At 52.2% G+C, this 26,286-nt stretch overlaps 6 protein-coding genes across 6 annotated transcripts; 5 read left to right on the forward strand and 1 right to left on the reverse strand.

Annotated features, from left to right (window-relative positions):
• Positions 1 to 2,223: 2,223 nt before the first annotated feature.
• AYL99_11636 (hypothetical protein) lies at positions 2,224 to 2,607 on the forward strand (the record flags this gene model as incomplete). The annotated part of the gene is made up of 1 exon (XM_018843141.1): positions 2,224 to 2,607. One exon carries the CDS (start codon positions 2,224 to 2,226, stop codon positions 2,605 to 2,607), a length of 384 nt encoding a protein of 127 aa, XP_018687468.1.
• A 1,748-nt stretch (positions 2,608 to 4,355) lies between these two features.
• Positions 4,356 to 7,926, forward strand: AYL99_11637 (hypothetical protein; the record flags this gene model as incomplete). Its single annotated transcript, XM_018843142.1, has 5 exons — positions 4,356 to 4,519; positions 6,974 to 7,101; positions 7,167 to 7,287; positions 7,370 to 7,642; positions 7,668 to 7,926. The coding sequence occupies 5 exons, from the start codon at positions 4,356 to 4,358 to the stop codon at positions 7,924 to 7,926; spliced, it is 945 nt and encodes a 314-aa protein (XP_018687469.1).
• Positions 7,927 to 9,724: 1,798 nt separating this feature from the next.
• Positions 9,725 to 10,438, forward strand: AYL99_11638 (hypothetical protein; the record flags this gene model as incomplete). The annotated part of the gene is made up of 1 exon (XM_018843143.1): positions 9,725 to 10,438. One exon carries the CDS (start codon positions 9,725 to 9,727, stop codon positions 10,436 to 10,438), a length of 714 nt encoding a protein of 237 aa, XP_018687470.1.
• Positions 10,439 to 13,298: 2,860 nt separating this feature from the next.
• Positions 13,299 to 14,422, forward strand: AYL99_11639 (hypothetical protein; the record flags this gene model as incomplete). Its single annotated transcript, XM_018843144.1, has 3 exons — positions 13,299 to 13,514; positions 13,566 to 14,019; positions 14,163 to 14,422. The coding sequence occupies 3 exons, from the start codon at positions 13,299 to 13,301 to the stop codon at positions 14,420 to 14,422; spliced, it is 930 nt and encodes a 309-aa protein (XP_018687471.1).
• Positions 14,423 to 16,184: 1,762 nt separating this feature from the next.
• On the forward strand, positions 16,185 to 17,582 carry AYL99_11640 (hypothetical protein; the record flags this gene model as incomplete). Its single annotated transcript, XM_018843145.1, has 1 exon — positions 16,185 to 17,582. One exon carries the CDS (start codon positions 16,185 to 16,187, stop codon positions 17,580 to 17,582), a length of 1,398 nt encoding a protein of 465 aa, XP_018687472.1.
• A 2,433-nt stretch (positions 17,583 to 20,015) lies between these two features.
• AYL99_11641 (hypothetical protein) lies at positions 20,016 to 21,186 on the reverse strand (the record flags this gene model as incomplete). Its single annotated transcript, XM_018843146.1, has 2 exons — positions 20,016 to 20,838; positions 20,894 to 21,186. The coding sequence occupies 2 exons, from the start codon at positions 21,184 to 21,186 to the stop codon at positions 20,016 to 20,018; spliced, it is 1,116 nt and encodes a 371-aa protein (XP_018687473.1).
• Between the last annotated feature and the right edge of the window lie 5,100 nt (positions 21,187 to 26,286).

Here is a 26,286-nt window from a genome sequence, read left to right on the forward strand (position 1 = left end):
AAACCCTGGAGGAAGAATTGGCCAAGTTGTCTGTCAAGGACGAGGAATTAACGGCCGCGAAGAGTTGGTCTTTGGAAACCACAGTGGTCGTATCTGCGATAGAGAGGCTGCTCAATACGCAGGTCGAATGCATGAACAAATAATGCGGTTCCCCGGCAAACTCGTCGCGGCGGATGCCGTTGAATCCCGACTGCCAAGACAACCACCAATACGCCGCGACAGATCTGGGTCGAATGTTCTGGCTAACCCTCGCCTTGTTATAATGCGAAAGGAGAGATCGAGTGTGTTCGGGATGGTCTTGTGTGCACATTCTGCTAGGACATTTTGTTCGAGATGGAGGGAGCGAGACTCTGAGTCGGAGGATATACGTGGTGGATCAGGGCCGCTCCGCTCAACCATGAGAAGAAAGACGGGATCGGTCCGTACATGGTGTCAGATAGCAACTCGCGCGGAGTTACAAGACTATCCTCGTCGGCAAGATGGATTGCCACGAACCGCGACGAGTACGAACTCCTTATTTCGGAAGCCGGCATCCTATCCAGCGACGTGAGGAGCACGATGGCAACTGAGAATGGCGGGATCAAGGAATGCTTTGCTGTGGAAATACTCTTCTCAGGCGATAATGTCTTTGTGGTCTTCAGCCACACAGGGCAGTCGATCATGGTATCAAGCATCAAGGTCTAATCGGTCCCGACATGTCAACACGATAGTGGGTGCGGTTACTCTTTCGCCTGGTCTGATCGACAACATGTAACACAATCGTGGGAGCTCGGAATGGGTGATTTCCACTCTCTCGCTTGGGGCTTTATCGGCTACGTGCCTCCACGATGGTGGCTCCTTTTGCGCTTTGTGGCATTAGGATAGATTTTCTGGCAGATGGCCTCATTTACCTTGGGCGTAGAGTTCTATTCTATCCTATTGTATGCGAACGCGGAGAAAGCCTCAATGGGATCCCATTGTCTGGGGAAGATAAGAAGCTCCGGCGTGCAAAAAATGGCGACAAGACCTCGATACCGTCCCAGCAACCAGCTATCTCGGTCGTGCCGACTACATCTCGGCCCACGCAGATATCGACGAGGACGACGCGACTCACTACAATTGCACGTCATCCACCACGCCCCTCGTCCCTCCTGACCGGACAAGACTCGTTACAAGGCCCAGTAAGGCTATGTCATACACCGATTCTGTTGCACTTGATCGTGGCGCCCAGCATCAAGGACTTCATCAAAAGAGTATGAGGTAGGCGTTGAAATCATTCGGATGATGTTATGAGTCCCGCTGGCACGCGTAATGACGACCTCACCTCTGTCAGACGTTTTCGATGGGGTTCAAATCTAGCGAAAATGCTGGCCATTCCATCACTGTTATTCCATTGGCTTCAGCTACCAGGCAGCTGAAAAAACGCTTGGAACCTGATACATCATTCTTGGCGTCCAAAATTGACAGTCGCCAATGCTGACATCCGTATCATTCAGTCATGTCTCGGCTGCCTTCGCTTTCCAATCCCCAACTAGGCGTGGAAACAAATTGCCTCTCTGACTGGTTGCACTTTCGGTACCTTCTTCCGTGGGCTTCCCTGCAGCCTTACAGACGAACCGAGCACGTTTGCAGGCGTTGAACGATACAGCCGGTTTTAACACATCCACATTGACTCCGAAGGCCTCTAACGCAGACGTCAACCGAGATGAACTATTCCTCATCTCCAGCTTTTTGTCTTCAAACGCTTAGTTCAGGGCAACTATGGAATTCGCGGTATCAAAATGGAGCACTCGAGACAGATTGCTGGAAGAGGCCGTGGGATTCAGCATGGAATCGCTCCTCCTCTTGGCTACTCCATTCGCACCTGCTCCTCCTGGAAAGAAGAAGCCATAGATTTCTTCGCACAACAGCGCCGCCTGTAGGAACGCGGCACTGGTGTAACCCAGAGTCCCGCCGAATATTGTTTTTAAATGATCCTTTTTCACCAAAGGAGCTTCACGTTCGTTAACAGATTGCCAGAATAAGTAGCTCGAGTCTGCGGCAGACAAGTTTTTGTCGGCATTCAGGCGTGCAACAAATCTCCCAAGGGGGTGCGCATCTACCTGCCGCCAGATGGAAACTGCTTTCTGTCCGTAATGGACCACTGCTTCCGCAGAAACAACTACATCAACGACATCGTGGCTGACAAGCAGAACCACCTGCAGCCTCTCTCTCTACTCATAGTGTCACGGACACCTTGTCAACATGTCTGCGCCACACCTCCCAGAAGGCATTCGCAGCGCGCAGAATGGCGAGTCAGAAAACACCCTCCGTCGCGAAGTGTCGCGCAGTCTCTCCATGTATCTTTGCGGGCGTTTGGGAATCTTTCGAATATCTTCATATGTAGACACCCCCATCATCCTTCTCGCTCGTTGTGAGAGGTCCATGCGGCAAGCATCGACACCATTGAAGAAGAACATGTCCCAAGGCACCGGACAAGCGAGAATATTGTGCGATCGACGACGAAAGGTGTCGATGGTGAACATTGCCGGCCACGCGATGACGAAGGCAACCAGGCCAAACCCCAGTGATGCGGCCATGGTGCCTGGCACCGAAGCACCGGCCTGCGCAAATATGCTTGAAGAATAGAAGGCTACTCAGTTATTAAACACGCCAAATGCAGTTCCGTTTCTTGCTGCGGACTAACTTCTATGCCTTACAGTCTAACATTCACACATCCACAACACATCCACAAACCCCTTTCTGCATGCTTTACTTCACTCGTCTCGCTCGATCTGCACCTTGTTGTTTGCAAATGGTTGCTACCACCGTGACGAGAAGCAGGTGTTGCCGGATCGATCCGGATATCGACTCGTTTTGAGGTACAACATCGCCCACACAGGTGTCAAACGTCAACCCTCGGCTACTGTACGAGACATGGGACAATCGAGAATTGGGCAGATGTACGGCGAGTGTTCTTTCATTCCCCTGGGAAATAAACAGGATCGTCACCCACTGTTGAGGGCTTCAGGTAAGCATGAGACCATCTGTAACGTCCTTTCCATCCTGATTTGCGCCGCAAAATGGCGTTCTCAAACAACAAGCTCCATCGTCTATTTGGCTACACCATTCCCTTTGACAAGAATCACCACGCTAGCGAAGTCTCGATGGTATTTGGCACGTCAGCTGATCTGATAGGAGAACCGAATACACCACTGCAAGATGTCGTGTCTCGACACATGAGCTATGCCTGGGCGACTTTTGCGAGAGACCCAATGAGTGGCCTGCGTGAGCACCTGGGCTGGCCAGTCTATAACAGTTCAGGTATGGTGGATTGTTCCGTCTTTGGGTCGTCGCCGGAACAGTGTCTAACGAAATCACTCCAGGTAGTACAGTCATTCGCCTTGGTTATGGAAATGAGACGAAGGCGTCATTTGTGAATCCGGCAGAATATGACGCGCCGTGGCTCTGCCTTGTAATAATCTTGAGAAAAGACTCAGGTGCGAACACCGGGAGCTGGAGTCTGGCATCGAAAAGTGACTCTGGTAGAGGTCAAGATTATTGGCGAAATATTGTTACACGCTCCAAAACCATCTCATCTGAAATGACACCGGACTTGTCAGAGATAACCTTTGTATCCTTGAACATCATATGCCGGGACCAGTCGGTGCTGATGTGCACGAGCAATAGTTGATAAAGAAACTTCTAACGTCTTCCGATGAAGATGAAACACGATGCACAATATCGGCACTTTGAATGCTTCTCGTTCCACTGCCCTGGCGCTGATGCCGTGAGAAATGCCGCCGAAAGGTTGCACTTCCGGTCGTCTTTGACAGCCCAAGGATTTGCAAAGGACCAGATGCGGAACGACGACAATCTGGCATTCCGCTCGCCATGAGGCGTCAGGCATACTGCAATAAGACGACTAGAAGCCTGATGATCCCCTGTCGGCTCCTCCTGCCAGTTGCATTCGTGAAGCGGACGAATATCATATTCCCTTCCATGCAAGCCACCTTTGTGGAACACCCTTCTCCGGAAGAGTCAACAGAGCTTTGGGTTTTCAAGGACGCGATATTTCCCTCGTCTCTGTTACCTAGACTCCTTGACACAGGGTTTAGAGCGAGCAGAATGGCATCCCAAGGAACGAGGGAGGAACATGACATTTATCGTCGTTCTGAACGACGGCAGCTCGGGCACCTGTGACGACGGGGACTCCCAGATAGGAACCTGACTCTTTGACGCCGTTTTGTTGGCCCATCCACGCAGCACCTCAAGTCAACGATCCGCAAGCTGCTGCAGGGCACAACAAAGCGATGCAACAGGGCAGCACACCAAAGACCAAGCCAGGTTTTTCACAAGTATCCACAGAAGATTCCCACACGAACATATCGCGCACGATGGCCGGGTTGAGCACATTCGAAGCGACGGCGACACCGGTCAAGGCTCGCGCGGCGATGAAGAGCGGCACGCATTGGCACAGTGCCGCCAGCACCGTGGCAGAGATGAAGAGGATCAATGATGCCCTCCGAGGGGATGGACTGGGCCGATATAAACACGACGGGTTCCGTACTATCGACTGCGAGCGATGTCAAGATAGTGCCTGAGTCAATGCGGCATGGGGTGCAGCTGGTCCGCTAAACACGCAACAGACACAAGTTTTTGATTGTCGATTTCGACGCCCTGCCAGTAAGGGGTAAGGGTATGGCGTCGTTCCCGAGCCAGTCGACGGCATCAATCACCCGCAGTGTTGGCAAAGTCCACCCTCAGGGTCCAGCGATCAGCGTGGTCGACAGATTTGCTGCTAGGTCCAAGACCCGTCTGGTCCACCAGGTTTATTGGTGCTTGGATGCGAAACACCATGTATCACCATCGCATTCAACCGAATCCCTCGATGCCGCAGCTTCGGAAAACACTTGCTGCCGGATACTTTGTTGCTGTGACGTTTGAGAACTCTGTCTGAGCCAGCCGAGGGCGGCTTGCATCAACTCATCATAGGCTTCCCTGAGCATGTGGTAACTCTCCCTCGAAGAATTCCCGGTGTGCTGAATTGTGAAACCGCGAAACTAACTGATTTATAGGTCCCCCTTGAATCCCGTATCGTCAGTCCCAACCCTTCTCCTCCTCTCCTCGAACATCTCTCCTCAAAGCAATCCCCAGACCTTGAAGGTCCTACTAGCTTTGGAGAGAGAAGATGGAATTGTCGCATCATAGACCCGAGTCAGACTCGCTGTCAAAGTGGGCGTGGCAGGTCCCCGTAGATAGTCATTTATCTTTATCAGTCGAGCGTACGTCTCTGTCAGTACCAGCAAAACATAACTACTTGACTACAATACCTATATACTTTGTTGGCGGCGATGGCGACTTTCTTGGTGCCTGGCAGACAATTCCCAAGGCCATCCTCAGGACCATATGCAGGATCACTCCAAGGCCACCTGCAGGATCACCTTCAGGATCACCTCAAAGCCCACCTGTAGGATCGCCTACAGGATCACCTTCAAGACCCCCTGCGGGATCACCCTTCAAGACCACCACCAAGTGCACCTGCAGGGCCACCTCAAGGATGCAGGATCACCCCCAGAAAAAGCTGCAGACAAGATATGGAGGAGGAGGGATGCCTCTTTGTAAGGATCCGACCGAAGATAAGAAATCCACCGAGAGCTGAGGTAGCTATGCGAGTGTCACCCGGGCTCCCCGGCCGACAACACCCCATGGGGCGATTAGGGCGAGTGGCCCCCACGAGGCACACACAGAAAGAGATAAATAGGACCTCTATTCTCGCACTGCTGGAGAAGCCCTCAACAGTGCGAGAAGTCGATGTCTCAAGGACAGCTTTATACCAATCAAGATACGTGTTCAACCCTCTGACTCTTCGTCTAACGATCCCACCCCAAAGCTCTCTGACAGGAAGTTAATTGGACATACGGCTTCTGCGTGATGTAGAAAGGACTGGGCCTCTCGACGATAGTGATAGAAGCCAGAATGATAAACCTACTGGCGCTGGCTTTATTATTGGAATTCCTCCTCCTCCTCCTTGGCGTACGCGAGCCCAGGGAGCCATTGATAACCTGGGGACAGCGGGAGAGTCGCCGGACCGGTAAGGTGGTTCACTCATGTGAAGTGGGGAGGGAGGTATTCCTTTTTGCACTCTCACTTTTGCTTTGAGATCTATTATTTGGTTGATTTGCAGGAGTTGGGAGCAGTTCGGAAGGGGATTCAACATCTACTTACCTGGCATGGGAGCTTTGGTGGGATCGAAGAGGCCACAACGCCCTCGATCCCTGTGATCTATCGCGGTCTGAATTTGAGGCTCTGAAGGAGGATCAATCTGGAAGCTGTCAGCAAGTACAAGAAGTTGCGCTGGAGAGCCTACAGAAGGGGCACCTTTGATCAGTATGGAAGAGGAAAGAGAGTGGTTGAGGAAGAAGGTAAGGGAGGTCAAAAAGGCCTGCGGGTGAAATAATTGGATGATTTGCTAGCACAGCCACAACTCTGTACTAGGATTTCTTGTACAGACTTCTAGAAAAGGCTAGCGCGAACCTTACTCCAGGGAAGCCTATGGACCGTGAGATGCAGAACGGTGGAGCAGACTGTCACCCGGGCTCCCCGGCCAACAACACCCCATGGGGCGAGTGGCCCCCATCAGGCGGATAGCCCTCATGGGGCCAACGGCCCCCAAGTGCCAAGGCGGCCCCCACGAGGTACACACAGATAGAGATAAATAGGACCTCTATTCTCGCACTACGGAGGAGGCCCTCAACAGTGCGAGAAGTCGATGTCTCAAGGACAGCTTTATACAATCCAGATACGTGTTCAACCCTCTGACTCTTCGTCTAACGATCCCACCCGAAGGCTCTCTGACATTCCCTCTCCGTCGTGATCCGCAGACACCTGGGTTCCATATCACCAACAATCAACTGAGGTTGGGCAACCTCTCCTGCGTCACCGAGAAAGTCCCCCATTTTTTCGTCCCCGTCCTCGTCTTCCGAGTTCGTTCATCACGCTGATCGAGGTATAGCAGTGTTGGCGCTGGTGCGCTACAACCGCGGGTCGAGCGTATAGTGGCAGGCCTCAAAGTCAGCTATGAGAAAAGATGGATCATCGTGGAGAAACATCTGCTCACCCAGGCTGAAGACTTCAAGAACGGTAAGAAGATTTAGGTGGACGTTTCCTACATGAAGAAATTGGCTCCCTGTCGACGGATAGCTCAGTAAGGGGTGGCAGCAAAAGAGGGCAGATGACAAGCATCCGTGCGCTTCTACGGCTCTTCATACATGCTAGACCAGCTGGAGAGGGGTGTGCCGAATGCAAAGCCAACCTGGCCCGATACCAGTGAGTGGAGGTGCTGCCTCGCTACAGCTGTCAGGTTCCCTTGAAGATTGCGCCCACGAAGCTGACCTACGATGGTTCCCAGGGCGGAAGCCGAAACGGACAACATGGAGATCCGGGAGGCTTGGATCGACATCTCCCTAAAGGAGCTTACTCGGCTTCAACGCGACGAGAGCGCCAAACAAGTTCTCTACGTCAGCAATACCGCCGGTAAGACCCAGCCCACCGCTACAACCGGTATATCAGCAAGAACAAATGACCATGCCAGAGAACTTACAAAGGGTGACAAAAATGAGCAGCGCCGGCGACGAGCACAATCTTCCACTTTAAGAGAATCTGCACATCGCTGGTGTAGCTTGTACGAGCTGCTCTTTCGCGGAAAGGGTCGCCAGACGAATCATGGACAAGGCGCAGGCCCTGCGTGAGTTCCTCATGCGGTACACGACTGGCAGTCAATTCTGCAGGACCATCGACGAGATGCCGGAAATTCTGTTCTACCGACGCAAGATCGAGGGTGCAGAAGCTCTCCTGGCATACGAGACCAATGTACTACAGCAGGAGCTGCACAAATGGCAGCTCATTGCTCCCGAACCACCGCCTGTCCTGGATACAACTTGCGCCGATCGAGAAAAGACGGGCTGAACGAAGGCTTGAAGCGTGGAACCGGTGATGCGGCTTTTGAACCAACTTATGGACGAAAATATTGATGTTGTTCACCCAAGGACGAAAGTAGTTCGGAAAACAGGTGCACACTCTACCGAGTACAGAGTAGCAAGATGGTTGATCGGGCGGAGAAATCTCAGTGCGTCTTGTTCGTTGCCGAGTACGGTGCTTCTGATCTTTCAGTTGTTGCTGCTGCTCAGAAAGCGCTCCGGAAGATGTTGGACTGGGTGAACATCATAGCGTGGTTGACCTCGAACGCGGTGGCTGGCTCAAGTCTGACTTGGGCCAGGCGACTCAACTTGGGACAGTCAACATCTTCATCTCCACCCTCTATATCTCACCACATTTCACGCTAGCCCCCAGCACGTCCACCTGTCACCACTCCCCCGACGGGATCACATCTGACAGGAGTGGATGTAATGCACTCTTGGTGACCATGTTCAAGCGTAGCGGATTGTGAAGCGTGATCAAATTCTCCGTAGCGACTGAGAATCAGCGGCCCGAAAGATTGCTTTGTGGCGCTATATGCTGTTATATAGGGGTCGAGATTTGACCGAGCTTCGAGCCAAAGGTTGACTCTCGGAAAAGGCCATAGGAGGTGACAGAGCGATCGGGGATATGGGATGTGCTGAAGCGAGTGTGTTCGCTCAATCAAGCGCTCCGTGTGGTCTGTATTCGGCAGGTCGCGGAGGGCTGCAAAGTGAAAGCACAGTTTTCGGCAGAGGAATCCCGTACCCCGCGACCATGGTCTCAAAAACATATGATAAATCCGGGATAAATTTTCCTCGCTGAGAGCAATAAACCTACCCCGATATTTAGGACTCATCCGGGCCAGCCGCGATGTCTCAATCGGGGTGGCACACACCATCATCATACCCCGCCCGACATGGTGCAGAACGTCGCTCAGAAGTTCCCGATACGTCATATTTCCCCCAGAATCCTGTCGCGTATTCAAAATGCGTGCAGCCTCTGTGGCAAGCTTTGGCTCGTTTCCAACGAGAGTAGTATATCCTCCGATTAGGGCACCCTGAGCTCGGATTTTTCGAAGCGTTCAGTGACTGCGTCCATATTGACTATAGGTTGGCCCTGTTGCGGATGGATCATGCCGGAGTGGCTAATGTGGCCTGTCGGCAACGGGCAAGATTATCGAAGAGAGTGCGTGCGAAGGACAGAATATGAGAGCAGGTCCAAGGGAGTTTGCTCGGCAGCCTGGTGATTCTTTGGTGGTAGTGTGGTGGGAGGCTGTGCCAGTGACGCCTTTTGTTTATTGTCTCATCTCGGCGAAACCGGGAATGTTGCTGCCTGCCTGGGATTACACGGAAATGCTTCATATTGTCCTTATTTGAATGATACGACGATGTCGGGCTCATCCTTGGCTCTTGCTCACCGGTTTCCTTGCCTATGCTGTCCTATTGGTCCGATATTGAAGCTCACCGCCCTTCTGAAGCGCCCTGTGCTGCAAACCCCTTGCATCCCAATCTCCCGCATTGGCCACCCTTGCAATCCAATCTCCCGCATTGGCCACCCTTGCAGCCCAACCTCTCGCGTTTCACCCTCGCATTCCTGCTCCTTGCCTTCCTGGTCTCTCGCACTTCTAACCTCGACACGACTGCGCGTTTTTGGTGCTTGGGCAAAGCCGTCCGCTGGCACCTGTGGTCGTATAATAAGGCTTTTCCTTCCTCGCCCTGATGTTTCAAATGCCCACAATCCTCAAGAATACCACTCTTTCACCGATAGCTATCCTGTTAATTATCCAGACCTCCTGAAAGTTCCCACTATGTCAGCCGCGGGCCCATCTTGTCCGGACGGCCCTTTCGCCGGACCTCCATTGTCACCTGCATCGGATTTTCAAAACGTGGATCAAGCGCTGCAGGAGTTGGAGGAGTTGAAGATCACAGACGAATCACGTCCGAAACGGGTGTCCAGTGAACAATTTCATCGCCTGATTGAGACACGAATCATACAAGCTGCTGCCGATCCCCCTCCCGCTCTTGAGTCAACGCCACAATTGGCCGAATCGCCAGCTCCTGAGGCTCCCTCCAACGGCAGACGCAAAGATGTATTCCTCGGGGAATCAAGCACGAGCGTTGAGCTGGGTAGCAAAGCGTCTCTGAGGGAGAGAGTCTACGCCCAGGCCGATTATGGCTCCACGTTGGCCCCCATGCTTGACCCTCTACTGGGGGATGTGGCCATGAGCATCGTTCGCAGTTACCTGAATACCCAACGACTGGAGATGCAAGGAGAGCTATGCGAAGTCATGGTCAGGGATATTATGACGGAGATAGTGGCGTACGAGAGCTCCGTTGCAGCAGATCACGGTGTCTTCGCCGACGGCCTCACGACGGAAGGCAAAACGGTGCGCGCGGCAATGGAAATTCTGGTTGAGAAGGGCGACCTTGTGGATGACGTGAACCGTACTCACTTCAGGGGCCTGATGCGGGAACTGCACCTGTTTTGCGCGGCGCGCGGGATCGAGTATCGAAGCAGGTAGTAATATTTCCGCATTGTCATGTGCGTTCATATATCCGGCTGAAATGAAATCCACGCTCGTTGATCTTTGAATTGAGACAAACTTGACTGACATAGATGGCTGTGGTTGTGGCTTCTCCGATCCGAGAGTGAAAGTTTTTTGATGGTCCTTTCCCGCGCCCGAGAGCCTTTGTTGCTGTGCTGCACCTCACACAACCACCACCGGAAGATAGCTGTTCTGTGGTGTTCGCCTCGTAAAAATTAACTGGCGATTTATGGAAATGCAGGCAGTTTAAGCGCCTGAAGTCGACAACGACACCAGGTTGAAGCCCAAGCAGTCCCCAACTTCGCTCACAGCCGCTCTTCTACCTGCAGTTCCTCGTAGCCTAGTTCGAGATCGACAGAAGACTCTGGATGCCACACGTGACAACCAGCTAGTTCTGATCCAGATTGGTAGATCCACGTGACGGTTTCACGGATAGATTTTCCATCAAATCAGGAGCGGTCGGGATCAGTCTGACGTAGATTAGATCCAACAGGCTTGGCACAGGCATCGCTAAATCACCTTCTCCTCAGCCGCCCCAATAGTTATATGAATCTTCATCCTCATTGACTACGTCTTTGCTTGCCAAATGGTAGCAAAACTTGAAAGATCCTCCATCTTTTCACCAATTGAGCGTACTGAGCTCGACACCAGGAAAATCGGCGAAGCTAAGATCCAAGGCACCTCCAGCACGTCTGGAACCAGAGACGCAGGCAGAGCCCATCGCCACCAGCTCCACCAACCTCACCCTCGCAATTGACTTACCTATCTCATCCCTGCCTATCTCATCTCAAATTGTTTCGCCACGCCCACATGAGGCGGTTAGCTCAAAGAAGCGAATGGCTACCAGACGAAGCGACTGGTGGCCGGAGCTCAGCGGCGACATAGTCATTTTGGCCTATCAGCTGTATCAATACATCCAGAAAGAAGGCGGCGAAGGTGGCACCATCACAAGACAAACGCCTCTCGCTCAGCATACGGAACGCAGTCAGGCAATCATCGCGAAGAACTCTCTACTATCGAAAGGCGGTAGTCCAATTGAATACGCAGCGGATGCCGGCGCTGGCTATCCAGCAGACTAGACGAAAGTCCCAACCCCCCACCCCCACCCCCCCCCAACACAAGAGCATGCCCTGCGGGCAGCAGGAAACCTCATAAAGCGAACCTAGCATATCTCCCAGTTTGGATCCTCCCCCCTCCTTCTAGCTCCACGAAAGATATATCTGAGAAGAGGAAGAACAATAATCATCTGAGGCACAGCAGTCGTTTCATTCCACAGCAGGACCGCCCACGATGACCAAACCATGGGGACCCCGTAACGCGGGAGAACTGACTTCTAGCGAGACGAAACGGCAATGGCTGAGAGATTGGACCAGCAGACTTGGCCACACGATAGTGGCAAGTCTCAAATCCCAGCCTACACCTCGGTATGCCAATGATGCTCCGATTGGAGGAATAGCTCAATTAGCTGTACACCTAACGGCACAAAACGGTCCGCCCAAGCCAGCGGACATTAGAGTTTGCTTCCCTGACACCCCGACCGACTTGTGGTCCGGCGAAACGGTCACAAAAGACAAGAAATATTACAGCGGGGTTCAAGCATTTGTGATCGTTTCAGAGTCGTCGCAGTCGGAAGAAACGCATTTGCTATCCGATTGACGCTCGGGCCGTGCCTTGGAGGAGAAGTCGAATCATGGTGGATAAACGAACTTAACAATGTCACCCGGATCGGTGGCTTTTACAGCCCCAACGGCGTGGAAGAATGGTGTAAATCTCTCTTCACGCCGGCGAAGGCATTGAAAAGTTTATCTCTCATATATATAAAAAAGTAAGCGCTAAGGCAAGAAAGTACCCTACGACTCTCATGCCTGAAGCAATGCAGCAAAGGTTTGTGGATCCGACAACGAGTACTCAAACGTCCTATTCGCGCGGAGCAAGATTGACATCTGGCTCAGGAAAACAATCGACGAACCACGAACAGCCACAGAAATTGCTGCATTCATGGACACACTTCGCATCCAGGCAGCGGACTGACAAAATCATGGGACTTGATTCCTACTCCGCCCCATTCCTATCGGAAATAAACCAGGGGTCATCGTATGCAAATATATGCCCGTGGTCCACCTGGCCTCGTTCTTTCTACCAATGGAGAGTTAAAGAGGGGACAGATGAAAGCTGACGGTTATGTCACATCGGGGCTAAGAGCGATTCAACTTGATCGTCATGGGATACAAGAACTCAGTTCATTATGTGCACGGCAGATGGACAACTTCCTTCCCGGGTCATTTGGCGGAGCTCCTGGGATCATCCAACGACCTTAAGGATAAGATGAAGATCATCTCGAAATGCGGGCTTTACCTGTTAGTCATAGCCCTGTCTCCCCACAGCTTTGCCTGCTGCTCACAGCTATTCGCCCCGATAGCTCCGCCTACTGGTTATAGCACTGTATCCCAACGGCGTCATCTACTACTCACAGCTCTACATCCAGACAGTACTATATCCAGCACTATATCCTGCCTACTTCTTATGGGGCTGTATCCCGACATCACGACATCCCGACAGCACTGCATCCCGATAGCACTACGTTCTGATAGCACTGTACCTTGATTGCTTTGCCTACACTCAGCACTACATTCTCACCATCCCTCCTAATCCCAAAGGGAAAGGAAAGGCCCTCGCGACCCCACGAGGGGGATTCGTTACCTCACCCCTTAATATCGTTCACTCTTAAAGCCTTATCCGGATCAAGAAGGTGGACGGCGGGTACATGTTCAAACCGGAGATCCAACCTCTACTTGAGTCAGCGAGCGAGAAGAAAAGAAACTTTTCACAACTTTCGATGTCTAGCCAGAAGAGTTTCGAAGACTCCGCTAAGCGACATGAAAACGAAGAGATCGATAGGGATAAGCACGAAGAAAATATCCGCCCGGAGGTGAAACGCTTACTCACGAGCTATCTCGAGGCATTAGATACCGACTGCGAGTCTATAAGGCACCACGTGCAAATGCTCAATAACCTCTATTATCGTGGCGATCTCGACCTCTCGCAGGCTGAGGTCAAGAATGAGACCGCCTGATTTGACCAAAAAATCCTAGATGTACAGCAGAAGACTATCGTTCTCCGGGATGAACTCAGCACTCTCGTCGGAATGTGGACAAATACGCGAGTGCGCTTCGAGCGCCAAAGCACATCCGACTGGGCGTATATCGATTCTCTTCTAGCTCGGATGAGGACTCCATCGCGAGCGACCCTAAGTCTCTTCAAGCTAAAAGACGTTAACGAACAACGCCGGTTCCGCACGACGGCTATCAAGGCGTACGGAGCCGATTTCTCTATCAACCCCGATTTGATCTGGTGCTGTATTAGCGACAAGTTCAGAAGCGCCAGCACTATCGTAGCGGCGTATACTGTCCCCTACAATATTGGGGAAGTCGTCCTACTTAGAGGTTCGTACGGCGACTCCAGGCTGGAGGAAATCGATAGGAAGGTACTTCAGTTCCAGACCATGTTCCGCCCAGTATACCGACACCTCTACTTTACCTTCGTGGTGTCCCTACTCCGTATCCAGAGACGATAGGTTCCCGGGTGGTGGTAAACTATTTTCGTACGGCCCGATATCAAGCCCTTTGCGAGCCCGGGGGATTACCTCCGACCCAGTCTATTCTGGACAATGGCCAAACCCGTCGGTAATAGGTACCTAAAGAGGTCGCCCAGTTTATTAGCCCTGGGCAGACGTATATGCATCCCTTGGCGGAGAGCCCAAAGGACCGGCTGGCCGCTGACTACGTTTCGGTGGTTTCAAGCTCGCGTGGTGATGAAGATAATGACGACGACGACGATCCTTTTATTGAGAAGAGAATACAGACCGCGGGCATGTTTAGTGCTCTCAAGATCGAGGAGGATGAAGAGGATGAGGGTGACGAAGAGGATCAGGAAGGCGAGGACAACGAGGAGGGTGACTAAGAAGGGGAGCATAAAGGGAAGGATGATTGGTGCGACGAGGACTCAGAAGCCGAGGAATGTGTAGAGGTCAAGACTCGGGGCTGGTTTTGGTGGAATTTTTCGAGTCGATATGACCTTAGGACATTACCGATTCAGGTCCATATCACGTTGTCGTTGCGACTTGCTCTCTCTTTCTCTCTCTCATCTGTTCTTTCCTCAGACCAGTCATCTTCGTATATATATATGTAACGAACAACTGTGGAGCTTGAAGGCCTTTCCAGTAATGCAGGTCTTGACTCGGTCCTCCAGATGTGCGATGGAGCTCATGTTGCCCTGGACACAGGCACCGAACACAGGTACCGGACACACACTGACTCAAAAGCAGATTGTCTTGGTTGCAGGCACTGGACGCAACAAGAGTTCATCGCAGGAGGCGAGGCCGCCTAGGGCAGTAATCTCGTCATGGAGGTTCGATGGATTTGGTCGGCATGTCGCTGTCCTCCTGATGACAGGTCAAACTCCAGTTCTGTTGCGTATCGCTTGTGTATGTGTATGAAGCTGCCCTTGAGACATCGACTACTCGCACTGTAGGAGAAGGAAAATACGACATGTCTGTTGACACCCTCACATACCATTCCAGTCTGACCTTTGGTATGTCTGCTCACGTTCCACCGTGTTCTAGCTATCCCTTGCAATCTCCTGGGTTGGTCCGTCTGGAGTCACGGACCCTTGGAACTGCCACTGGGAGATCCTGGCCGCACTTTACTGGACTCTTCTAGCCTTGGAGGCACCAGTCGCGCCAGAAATATAATTATCCCCTTTCTCCCCCCTTCATCTGCGGACCTGCCTTTTCTCTTGCCCTTCCACTCCCACTTCCACTTCCACGATGCCAACGTGAGTATACACCTCGGTATCTGCTCACAGAGTTTCCGCACGCTGACAATAGTCCACTTCCCAGGACTTCAATAATCTGCGCAGGGTGGGAGCCCTCTCTGACTAGGTAGTGTGTCAGGAATGTGTCTGCCATCTGGGGAGAGATGAACAAGTCGTCATGGTCCAGTCAAGTGAGCAGCACCTTCAACCCTCTGTGTTCATGCTGACTTCTTCAGACACCCCAACAGGACCTCCAACAAACCTCGAGTCAGATGTGACAGATCTAATGGTTCCTGCGAGCACTGCCGCTTTCTTAACCATGAATGCCGATTGGTGAGCTCAGCTGGCTCTGTTAGCCACTTTGTTTAAGCTGGCAGCCCAGATCCTTCCCGACTGCCAGGGGCTCCTACGCGTGGGAAGCGTCGCAAAGGGATGCATAGCCCTAATGCTCCGCCATGGACGGAGATCAGAGGGGGTCCTCTGTTACAACTTCAGACCTCAGGAATTGAGCCATTTGAGTTGACTATTGACAACGAGTAAAGAACCAGACGATCTCTCCATTTGACTTTCGATTATCGACGACTGATCCAAAGGAACTGGCCTTCTCAGCGCCAGTCCAGTAGCGGTGACTCAGGGATATTAGTCACGTGATATGGCAGGTCCTCATAAGGACTTCACATGCCATCTACATAAATATCCCCATTCCTTCTTGTATGCCAATTTGGAGCAACCTACTAACCTGTCTCTTTGAGTGGTATACACGGTAGTTGTTTACAGCGGTCCCGAGAGGATTCCTTCTCGTCTCCACTACCATCTGTACTAGTCTTTCCTAGTCAGTCGTACAATACGATCGATGGCTCCTGACTCAAGGTCCCCTTCAACTCCACCACCCAGGACATGGGATAGCATCATGCCGTGGGAGATTCGGGCCCAGATTTTCGCCGTGTGTTTCGAGAAGAGATACTCTCTCGGCCTCTTGTACGCGAACAAACAGCACTATGCCCATTTACGCCCTCTCCTCTACGAGCTGCTCATTGTTTCCTTCAAGATCGAACCATCGGAAATCGGGACCTGGGCGTGGTCACCCGAGCTCCTGCTGCTAGTCATTGCAGAATCTTCACATTTCGAGTGTTATAAAGATATCGACAGGATACCAGTAGATCAGTTTCGGAAGATCGAGATTCTCATTGATGCTCCCAATCCAGACAATCCGGGGGAGCTCGTGTCGGCTTGGAAGCAGGTCACGGCGCTGATAACTGCCTTACTGCCCCGATGGAAAACTGAAGACGACGCTGACCCCAAGACGGAAGCTGACATTGAGATTCCCAAGGGACGTAAGACGGGTAACTTGCCGCCAATAATTATCAAATTCCAGGAGGAGGGCGAAAAGAAGTGGTCCCGCTTTCACCCAGACATTGGGCGGCGGATATGGAACCAGAGCGTCCCTAGCTACGTGCACTGGGACGAGGACACAGGAGCAGCGCCGATCAAGTTGGACGGGCTTCATTCCGATGTTGAAATCATCATGACAGCCTTTCTTAGGGTTAGGGGCGCGGCCTCAATCACTTTCGAGTTGCCCGGGGACGTTGAAGACAGCCCACAAGGTGGAAATTCCCCGGTCGCTGACCTGGTCGAAAAGGTCAAACGACTGAGTAAGAGACGGACACCTTTCGGACTGTATATCGATCCCGGCTGTCCCCTTGACGACAAGGCGATTCTCCGCTACGAGAACGGATTCCACCTCTGGTTAGATCATCTTCTCGACGACCTGAAGGGCTCCAGGGCCGACGAGCTTCGTTTCGGGAGATTCCAATTCTGGTGCTCAGAGTACGACTATCTGATGGGACAGAGATTTCACAACTCCGCTCTCAGTGTCAGTCTTTTGGACTTCATCCGGAGTCAGTATTACGACCGGTGTGTAGCCAGATCCGTCTATGCGCGAAAGGCATCCATCCTTTTGGATACATCGGACGACCCTGATGACTACCCATGCAATGAGATCTGGGAACAATTTTTTCGGGACTCCCTTATCGAGCGGAAATCCGAAAACAGCCTGTGGACCGATAACGTCCATAACTTTGTACCTATCCCAGTGCACCTCCTACTCCCGGAGCGGCGCGAGTGTACAACCTACACTCAATGGTCGGCCGCGGTGACAGATTTCTCTGATCAGCGGTGCAAGAAGTGCGAGGAGAAGCTGGGGCCCGTAAATAATGATTTTTTGGTGGAGCGGTATAAGAATGAGCAAACCCGTTTATGCTGGTATTTGGACGACACGTGGGAATGGGACAGTATGTACCAAAGATGACGAGGACTACTAGCGAACATAGCTGAGAAAACATTTAGTGTCACTGGGGAGGGCTCCGTAGACGCCACCGGTAGATATAACAACACTGACTACGAGCCAAGAACTAGATAGCAGCTACGAGAGATCTGTATCTCACAGAAAGATTATCCACAGCGTTAGAGGGCTTTCTCAGCTAGCTGCCAGCGCGCGATGAGTGGGAGTAGAGTATGCTCTCTTAGTACCCAAACCATGCCTAATTCACGCCTAATATCTACCTAACCCGTGCCTAAATGATGCCTAATCAGAATCGATTCGTCGCGCCATCTGCTCCGGCAAGACCACCGTGTCGAAACCCTTTCGCCCTCCCTCGTCCCGTCCACCCTTCCCCCAATCAGCCACCGCAGCCCAGCGAAACATCACACAAAAACCCCTTGGACCTTTCATTGAGATGATTCCCGGATGTTTGAACGTATTTCCCTTGGCTGTGTTCAAACACCGTTCATCACAGTTTCACGATTGAGCGGCTTTGTTTTCTCCGAGCATCTCGGGGAACAAACAGAATCATGTACCTCGAATGGCCGAGCAGCAGATTCTTGCAGGTCGCTAGGAACCACGCCGGCCGACGCCTTTGACCACTGGTGTTGGTATTATGTGCCTCGTGTTTGCGTGCATCAATATCGATGTATGCCCAACCTCGATGCTGTTAATCTTCCCGGTCGGAAAATACACTGCGTTCGCCGGTTCATGAGACTTTACTCCAGACAGGTCAAGCACGCCACCACGGAGCCAACTGAATTTCCAGCGAGGAACTGTTGAACATGGAGCTGCATGCAAGCCAGCAGGAGGAGGTCGAGGTCCGAGTAATTTATCAGACAGCTCAGCGACTTTGGATATCCAGGACATACTCATCGCCTGTCAGTAGACCTCGGCCCGGCTTCATTCGGAGGCCAGTGCCTTGGATAGCCTGATATCTGACCGGGGCTTGCGGGGTCCGACCAGTCATCTCTTCTTTGCACAGCCTTAGCTCTTGAGATAGTTGTGTGCCACATTGATAGGGTGATGATAGACTTGAGAGGAAACATGTCTTGTCCGTCTCGTCGATTTGGGAATCGCGTTCTAGAGGCCACATCGACCCGTCTGGAGAAGAGGGAATAAATATGATACATTTCTGTCGATAGGAGATTATTTTACCTTGGGCTGACTACTGGATCACGGGTGCCACAGTGAGTCCCGGTGAAACTGCGAATGGCTCATTAGATCAGTTGCAGTTGAGCAGATAGGGAGGGACGAGGGTGTGGAATGGCGTGTTTACACATACACATACTTCATCGAGAAGGCCAAGGTGACCGAGAGGCTCCTCCAGGGGCGGCAAGACTAGAATAGAACAGGCGCCGAGATTCTCGAGTCTGTTTCTGTTGCAGTGCGTGAGAAGGCATACTGGCAGATGATGCAGCCCCGGACATGGTCAATCAGTGTATTGGCTACCTTCTTTCATTTGCCCTTCAGCCTCTTCTGCCACACATCGATGTCTTGATCAGTTCTCCGCGTGGCAGGCGCTAGAGAGACTTTCTGGACTAGGGCATTCTAACAATTCTCCTTGTTCAGCTCCAGTGAGAGGAAGGACACCTCCCCGAAGACATGCTCAACGAGAATCGGCATCTGGCAGCCCGAAATCGATGTTTCCCAAAATGCAATTGCGGTGGCCGAGAAGACCCCCGGTTTGGTGCGTCCACTGTCCTTGGGCCAACATCGATCAAGCCTTGTTGAGGGCTTGCACTGCCCCAGCCCTGTCTTGGCCCAACAACCCGACTGGATCCTCATGGCACGAGCGAGACTCGCTATTTTCGTGCCCGAGTCCATGCCATGATCTGCATCCACCAGAGTGCGCCGTGCTCGTCGTGCCGCTCGACAGAAGAAAACAGGAAAGCAAGATCAGAGGAACAAACGACGACGACGAAGAAGAAGAAGAAGAAGAAGAAGAAAAAGCCGGGCCGGTGGGCCAAGGCTTGGTGTTCAGCTCTGCGTGCATAGCGTGCCTACCTATGTATATCTGCAGCGGCGCGTTTTCCCGCAACCAGGTTCTCTGTCAATTGTACGACCCCGTCATACAGCATGTCCTGCGTCTTCTTCAGGACGAGCTGGTAGGCATTGCGGAAGATTTCTTCCAAGGAGAGTTTAGAAGAGTTTTTGGCGAAGAGAGATCTGCTCAAGGAGAGATCATCTCCGTCACAGCTGAGTCACCGACCCAGGGCGACTGTGTGGATGGCACTGTCAGTCTGTCTGTCCGTCTGTCTGACTGGATGGTTGGTTACATCAATGTGCGCCTGTGTGTGTGTGTATGAGAGAGAGAGAAAGAGAGAGAGTTTCATTTCCTGCCCACTGCTGCTATGATACGAAGGCTACCATGATGGCTAGCACGATGGTTGGCTGTTTGTAACGCGAACCCGATTCCACTCAGCTCGGTCCGGTAGACAGACGAGCGAGGTGCCTAGCGCGAGCTTCTTCCAGCGCTTCCTTCAGTCTCTGCTCGCCTAACAAACCAAACATCCGTCTGTGGACATCCACCCAACACGCGGAACCCCAATATTTAGTCCAAAATTTTTGTATCATCTCCGGTTTGATGGGAACATCCACTTCTCTTCGAATGGTCGTATCGCAATAGACACCTCCTTCTGGGATTGTAAAGAAAGGAAGGTCTCTTAGTGGCACCTTTCCGAACGCGAAGGTTTCTTCGAAGGTCGACTGTGGAACACCAGTTGAATCTCGTTCCCACACTTCCCATAATATCTTCGTCTGGCCGATAATCTTGGCGTTGCCAAACCAAACCACACCCGTCTCCTCGTCTTCCTGAAACCCCTGAGAGATATCGATAGATTTGGGAGATTGAAATGGTGGTGTTTCGGTGATGTCGATGAGGATAACGCGTTGGATATTAGCGTCGTTGTTCAGATAGAATCGGGCGAGATATCGAAGATCTTGAAGAGTCTGGGTCTTGCCCACTTCGACAATTGTATGTCTGCGGCGATCTAACATATTCTTCTCCCAGTCGATACATAAGTCGGGTTGTTTTACCGATGACTCGTACTCTCCAGTGGATATCAGACTAGCTGGGGCCCCCTGAATCCATATCTTTGACATGAGAGTAGACATCAAGTCAGACGAAGTTTCGAACGGGACTCTTTGAAGGAAATAAACCATAGCATCGTGTCTAGAGCAAGGAGGAGGCATAATGGTGACAAGGTAGCGCGAGCTGTCGAAGAAGAATCGAAATAATTTCCTGAAAAGATCAGCGCACCGCCAGAGGAATCAATGAAGATGATAAGGTACCGTACCGTCCTGTGCACAGGTCAAAGTTGGAGTCTTCTTGCAGTTTCAACCACGACTCTCGAGAAATGGAGAATTTGATTGGTTCGTCGTCCGCCGTGAGACGAAGTTTGTATGTCGCGACGTCTTCAGCAAGTTTCAGCAGTTCCTGCAATTGATCAGGGTGAGTGGATGGCTGAAGGTTCGACTGTTGTGGTGATGAGGGCTGCGGCGCGCAGGCCGTGTTGCCAGAAACGGACAGCGAGTCGAGCGCCCGCCAAGGAGCGCCCGGCTCCGACGCGTCACTTGAACTTGCATCCATCTCTTGGTTGATGCGAGTTGTTGCACAATGTCTTCACCGCGCCGATGGGAGATGATGGAAGACGACGACAGATTTTGTATGATGATTGACTTTTATGTGCGGAGGAATTTGTATCCGGTCGAGCATTTGCAACTGCACATACATCAACGGAGGAGCAGGAATCATCTCAGTGCATGATCCTGCAGGACGGCTTTGTCGATGGCACTGCGACGCACAGCAGTCTTTGTCTGGGTCACCAGCCTGGAAGCAAACACGACCAGGGCTTTGTCGATTGCACACGGATGCACCACAGACCCTGCCTTGATGACAAGACGACTTTGTTGACGGCATTGTGATGCACCGCAGACCCTTCCTTGATGACATGTCGAACTTTGGGGATGGCGCTCCGATGCCTGCAAGCAAACACCACCAGGACTTTGTTGAATGCACTGCGATGCACAGCAGTCTTTTACTAACAGGGGACCCTTGTGGACTGCAATGCGATGTCTACAAGCAGACCACATCAGGGCTTCGTTGATCACACATGAATGCACAGCAATCTCTGCCATGGTCGCAGGACTGCTTTTGCTGACTTCACACAGACGCACAGCAGACCCTGGCTTGATGACAGGTGCCAACTACGTCCAATGTGTACCCGGGTTCCTCGTACAGAGTCGAACCCATATGCATATTACATACACGATTCAAAAAGCCGTCTCGGAGCACAGAAGATCTTCAACCACCCGGTCCAAGAGATGCTTGTCTTCGGTGGCTTTCTCGCCGGTGGCTGGAACAACTTGGCAAGGTTTGAAATCCGACACCGATCAACAAGGCGCCACACGGTTACAGTCAGCACCAGCCATATATCAGCCAGAGACAGGGGATGAACGAATGGAAAGGGATTGCCAATGAGGAGCTTCAGCACGGAGCCGAGCAATTGGAGCATACCGCCGAAGAAAAGGAACAGCTCTCTGAAGGAATCCTGGTTAGGAGTAGCCAGGGCATGAAGATGTGAATCAAGCACGAAAGTACAGCCCGAGTTTTGCACTGTACCGGGCTCCGAGGTTGGAAAATGTGGCCGATTTCGATGGCCTTGGACCATTTGCTGGTTTTGGACACATAACTTCGATCAGGCTACAGCTTCTCTCGCAAAATTGCCGATGCCTCCAGAGTGAATTGAACTGACAAGCAGGAGAGCTGGGTGCCTTTACTGGGGTTCAAGTGTGCTTTGTTGACGATGATGCGGCCCGAAGCGAACCGTCGGTGACGTCGACGTCGGCATCGGAGAACGATTCCGCCTCGTCAGCCAGGCTTTCGTCCAAGGTCGGGTCAGCTCTCCCTCGGCACCACTCGCGCCCTCGTGCGAACCACGCCCGAACGTGACAAAGATAGCTCCCGATTGTTGTCAACACGATAGGTTCATGTGGCAACTCGCATTCCCTCATCTGCATCTTGGACGGCGTCCCCTGTGTGGTTCTCTATCACTCACAGGTCCCAACGAAAGACTGAGAAAAGGTGATCTTCGTCGGTATTGTGATGATGGACCCAGAGCTCCATCTAAAAGATCTATCTCTCCACTCCCAAGGCTGCCACTCCGACTTCCAGCTTTGGAGGACACCGCAAGCGAGCCGATCCTCTCAAACGGCGTTGGTTGTCTTCGTCGAGATAAATGGCAGCCGCCCGTTCCAACAGGTTAGGCAGAGTCCTCGTGTTTCCAATTGTCGGGCACGAGGACCTTGCTGGCCTCGTGGCTGGGACCAGCCTCCATGTCGTGATTCTGTCCTCGAGTCCGTTGTTACGGGTTTCCTAAGCACATACGCCGATTCGATTGGCATATCTTTGCGGGTTCAGCCTCTCCGAGACGACCATTTATTCAGAAGCGATTGACGGCGTCGGTGTCATGAGACTAGCCGCGGGAGTCTGAAGGTCACGGAGGGACGAGGCGTCATGATTTAGAGATGCTGTTGTGACATTGGAAGTTTCGTCGTCTAATGGCGGCATTTCTAGACCTGCTCTCCTTTTTTGTTCGCTCCGTTTTTGTAAATCTGTGTCGCTATCTTACAGAGAGTCTGCACCCAGGCTGATTTCTAGGCGACAGAGGGTCTGCGTCATGGAGAGTCCGAGGTTGATGTCAGGATGTGGCTGTGAATCGTGGAGAAGGATCAGACACGAAGCGCCCAATTGGGCCGAACATGACCGAAGGGAAGCGAATCCGAAGCCGACACAAGCGACAAGGAGGGCGATACTATTTGATAGGGAGCTGCAGCTGATCCGGGGGGGAGGGAGAAGACTGTCGATGCGGAAACCCCCAGGAAGGCCCACCAATTCTGCTTCTGTGCGAGTCAGATCTCGTCCCTTCGGTAGCCCGATGTACCCATTGACGCCGTCTCAAAAGCCACAGGGGTTGGTCGCATACAGACGCATCTCTGGCTGCGTCCTCCACAGCCCACCTATCTCCTGCGGCTTGAGCCTGAGTGAGAATGCGACGATGGTACGTGTGGCATGGTCATCCTTTATCTACGCCACCTTGTCGAGGGCATTTTCCCGAAGCTTGGAAGAAGGCCGACACAGGGCCATCACAGCATTTTCTCTACTAGTTCTCAGGCTGACTCGCGTCTCCTTGTACGACGATCTCTGGTTGCGACGTGATGATGACGTTCCTGGTGCCCAGCAGGCACTCCCCAGGACCACCACCAGGACCACGTGCAGGACCATCTCCAGGATGACCTTAAGACCACCACCAAGGCAACGTCTAGGAACGCGTGTAAGACAACCTCCAGAACGACCACCATGCCCGCTGAACCCTTGGAGAGACCCTACACGCTTCGTCGCTGGCGTGTCGAGGAGTTCCAATGTGCTCACGCCTCACAGTCTCTTTTAGTATTCCACCAGCGCAGCTATCAAGCTTCCCGCCCCTTTGGGCTGGCCTTGCTGGAAGCTTGCTGGGTAAATCTGCTGGAAGACGTCGTCCCGCGCAGCATCTGGCTCGAATTACCGTGACGACGTTGTTTCGAAACAATCCCGGCCTAACCTTTGTTGCCCAGAAACAATAGCTTCATATCACCTCGGGATATTTTGGCTAGATCTACAATGGCAGACGTGTGAATTGTAATGTCACCCTTCGATCCCTCGACATACACATCGTTTGCCCGTGAGACGGTACACAAGTTGCGAAGATTAAAAGCGGCCGTGAACAGCTACTTCAGGCCCATCGTACAGATATCATCTCTCGGCTGAGCAAAGGCTGCACATAAACTGTGACCCAAGTCTGCTTTGACAAGGTCCACAGTGAACTCCCTGAAGCTTGGATCGTACGGACTTTGCCGGGACCCATGAGCAATTGTCAGACAAACTTTGGCAATTCCCTCGCAGCTTGACCAATCTCCATCAGGATATCTGCGAGAATCCATCCCCTGTGCAGAAGATTGAACTCCAGGCTCACCCAGGGAAACACGCCTTGACCAATTGCGCCCACTGGACGATCAGGTCGTAGCGCCGGTCTCGAATGAAGGCACAGATCACTGTCCCTCGATATGAATCTTTTCGGAGCCGGTACAGACTATACCGACCTCTATGCCACAGCTTGGTCAGAACCAAACCCCATCACTGGCGCCAAGTCTTGTCACGCTGGCGGATATCACGTAAGTAGTAACCTCCTTTCAGCACGAGGCTACACAGGCACACATGAGTCCGGCCAATACTTCCGAACCTCAGTTGTCGACGCGTGTTTGATCCCATCGATCTCCCGTTCATCATGGTGGTCTCTCCTACAAAAGAGCCATGGGGTCACAACAGTGTGGCAGATTCGCAATAGTTGAAGAGGTTGTTGAAGATGAAGGTCTCCTTGTACGGCTGAATGAACTGAAGGTATCTTTACAAGTGGTATTTTGTCACCATACTTTGATTGTCGTCCTCATCTCCTGCAATGAAACCAGGATGAGTGAGTTGCTAGTGAGCTAATAGATATTCTGCGGCTGTCCTCTCAGCCTTGCTTGCGATATCTTTAAGGCGTAATAGCTCTTTTGCTGGTGGGCCTTCTCGTCTGAGACTCTAAAGGTTAGGGACTCGAATATGCCGATGAGTTTTTCAAAACTAAAGGCTTTGCCATAAATCTCTGAAAGCTGTGAAAGTAACTAAAAAAATTGAGAGAATAAGTCAGCTCGTGGGTCTCAGCCTGAGAAGACACCAGTTGTCCAAGAACGACCCCGTACGAGCGAACCCGTACGAGCGAACCCAGCAGCCCCTAATCGACAAGTGAGACGAGAAGATCGGATCATTTCTTGAATGTACTGAAGGCTTTCAACTTAAAGAATCTCAGAATCATTAAACATGTCATCCTGCAGCAAGTTGATGGCGAGCCTATCGACGACGAGACAAATCTTATGGAACGAATCATCCAGCTGGTGGCGGATCTTCCCATCTCCAGCTGAACCAGTGCGACTCTCACCAATACGTTCCTGAGCCAGTGTGGACAGACCTAAAGCATCCGCCTCGGTCATATTTGGGAGCCCGTTATATTCATCGTAAGGCGGACGGAACCAATAACAGTATTTTCTGGCCGCACCCTGGGGCTACGAAATAGCTCTACACGCGAACATTGCGTCCTGGACTAATGTAGCCCGTTGCCCGGCCAGACCCTGGAGTCATCTGTGATCGCCTTGTGACTCCTTTCAGGGGGACGACGCCACAGCCGCCGCAAGTTTCTGCACGATTTTTTTAAGGTCTTCTAATCCCCTGTTCCGCGTGGTGTCGTCAATCGCGGTGCCCATCCCCTCACAGCAGATGTATGCAATCTCCCTGATTCTCTCTTGAATCGGGTTGAGTGTTCTGCCGAGGCGGTGCTGGGGTGAAGTTGGCCGGAGGCGTGATTGAGCAGGCTTGTCACCCGGGAAGCAGGGCTGTTACAATGACTGTTACAATACGCTTCCCGGCCGACAACACCCGATGGGGCGAATGGCCCCCATCAGGTGTTTGGCCCCCATGGGGCCAACGGCCCCCAATGCCAAGTCGGCCCCCACAAGGTATACACAGAAAGAGATAAATAGGACCTCTATTCTCGCACTGCTGGAGAGGCCCTCAACAGTGCGAGAAGTCGATGTCTCAAGGACAGCTTTATACAAT

Source organism: Fonsecaea erecta, assembly GCF_001651985.1.
Source record: "Fonsecaea erecta strain CBS 125763 chromosome Unknown Scaff15, whole genome shotgun sequence".
In the NCBI taxonomy this organism is placed as follows: Eukaryota; Fungi; Ascomycota; class Eurotiomycetes; order Chaetothyriales; family Herpotrichiellaceae; genus Fonsecaea; species Fonsecaea erecta.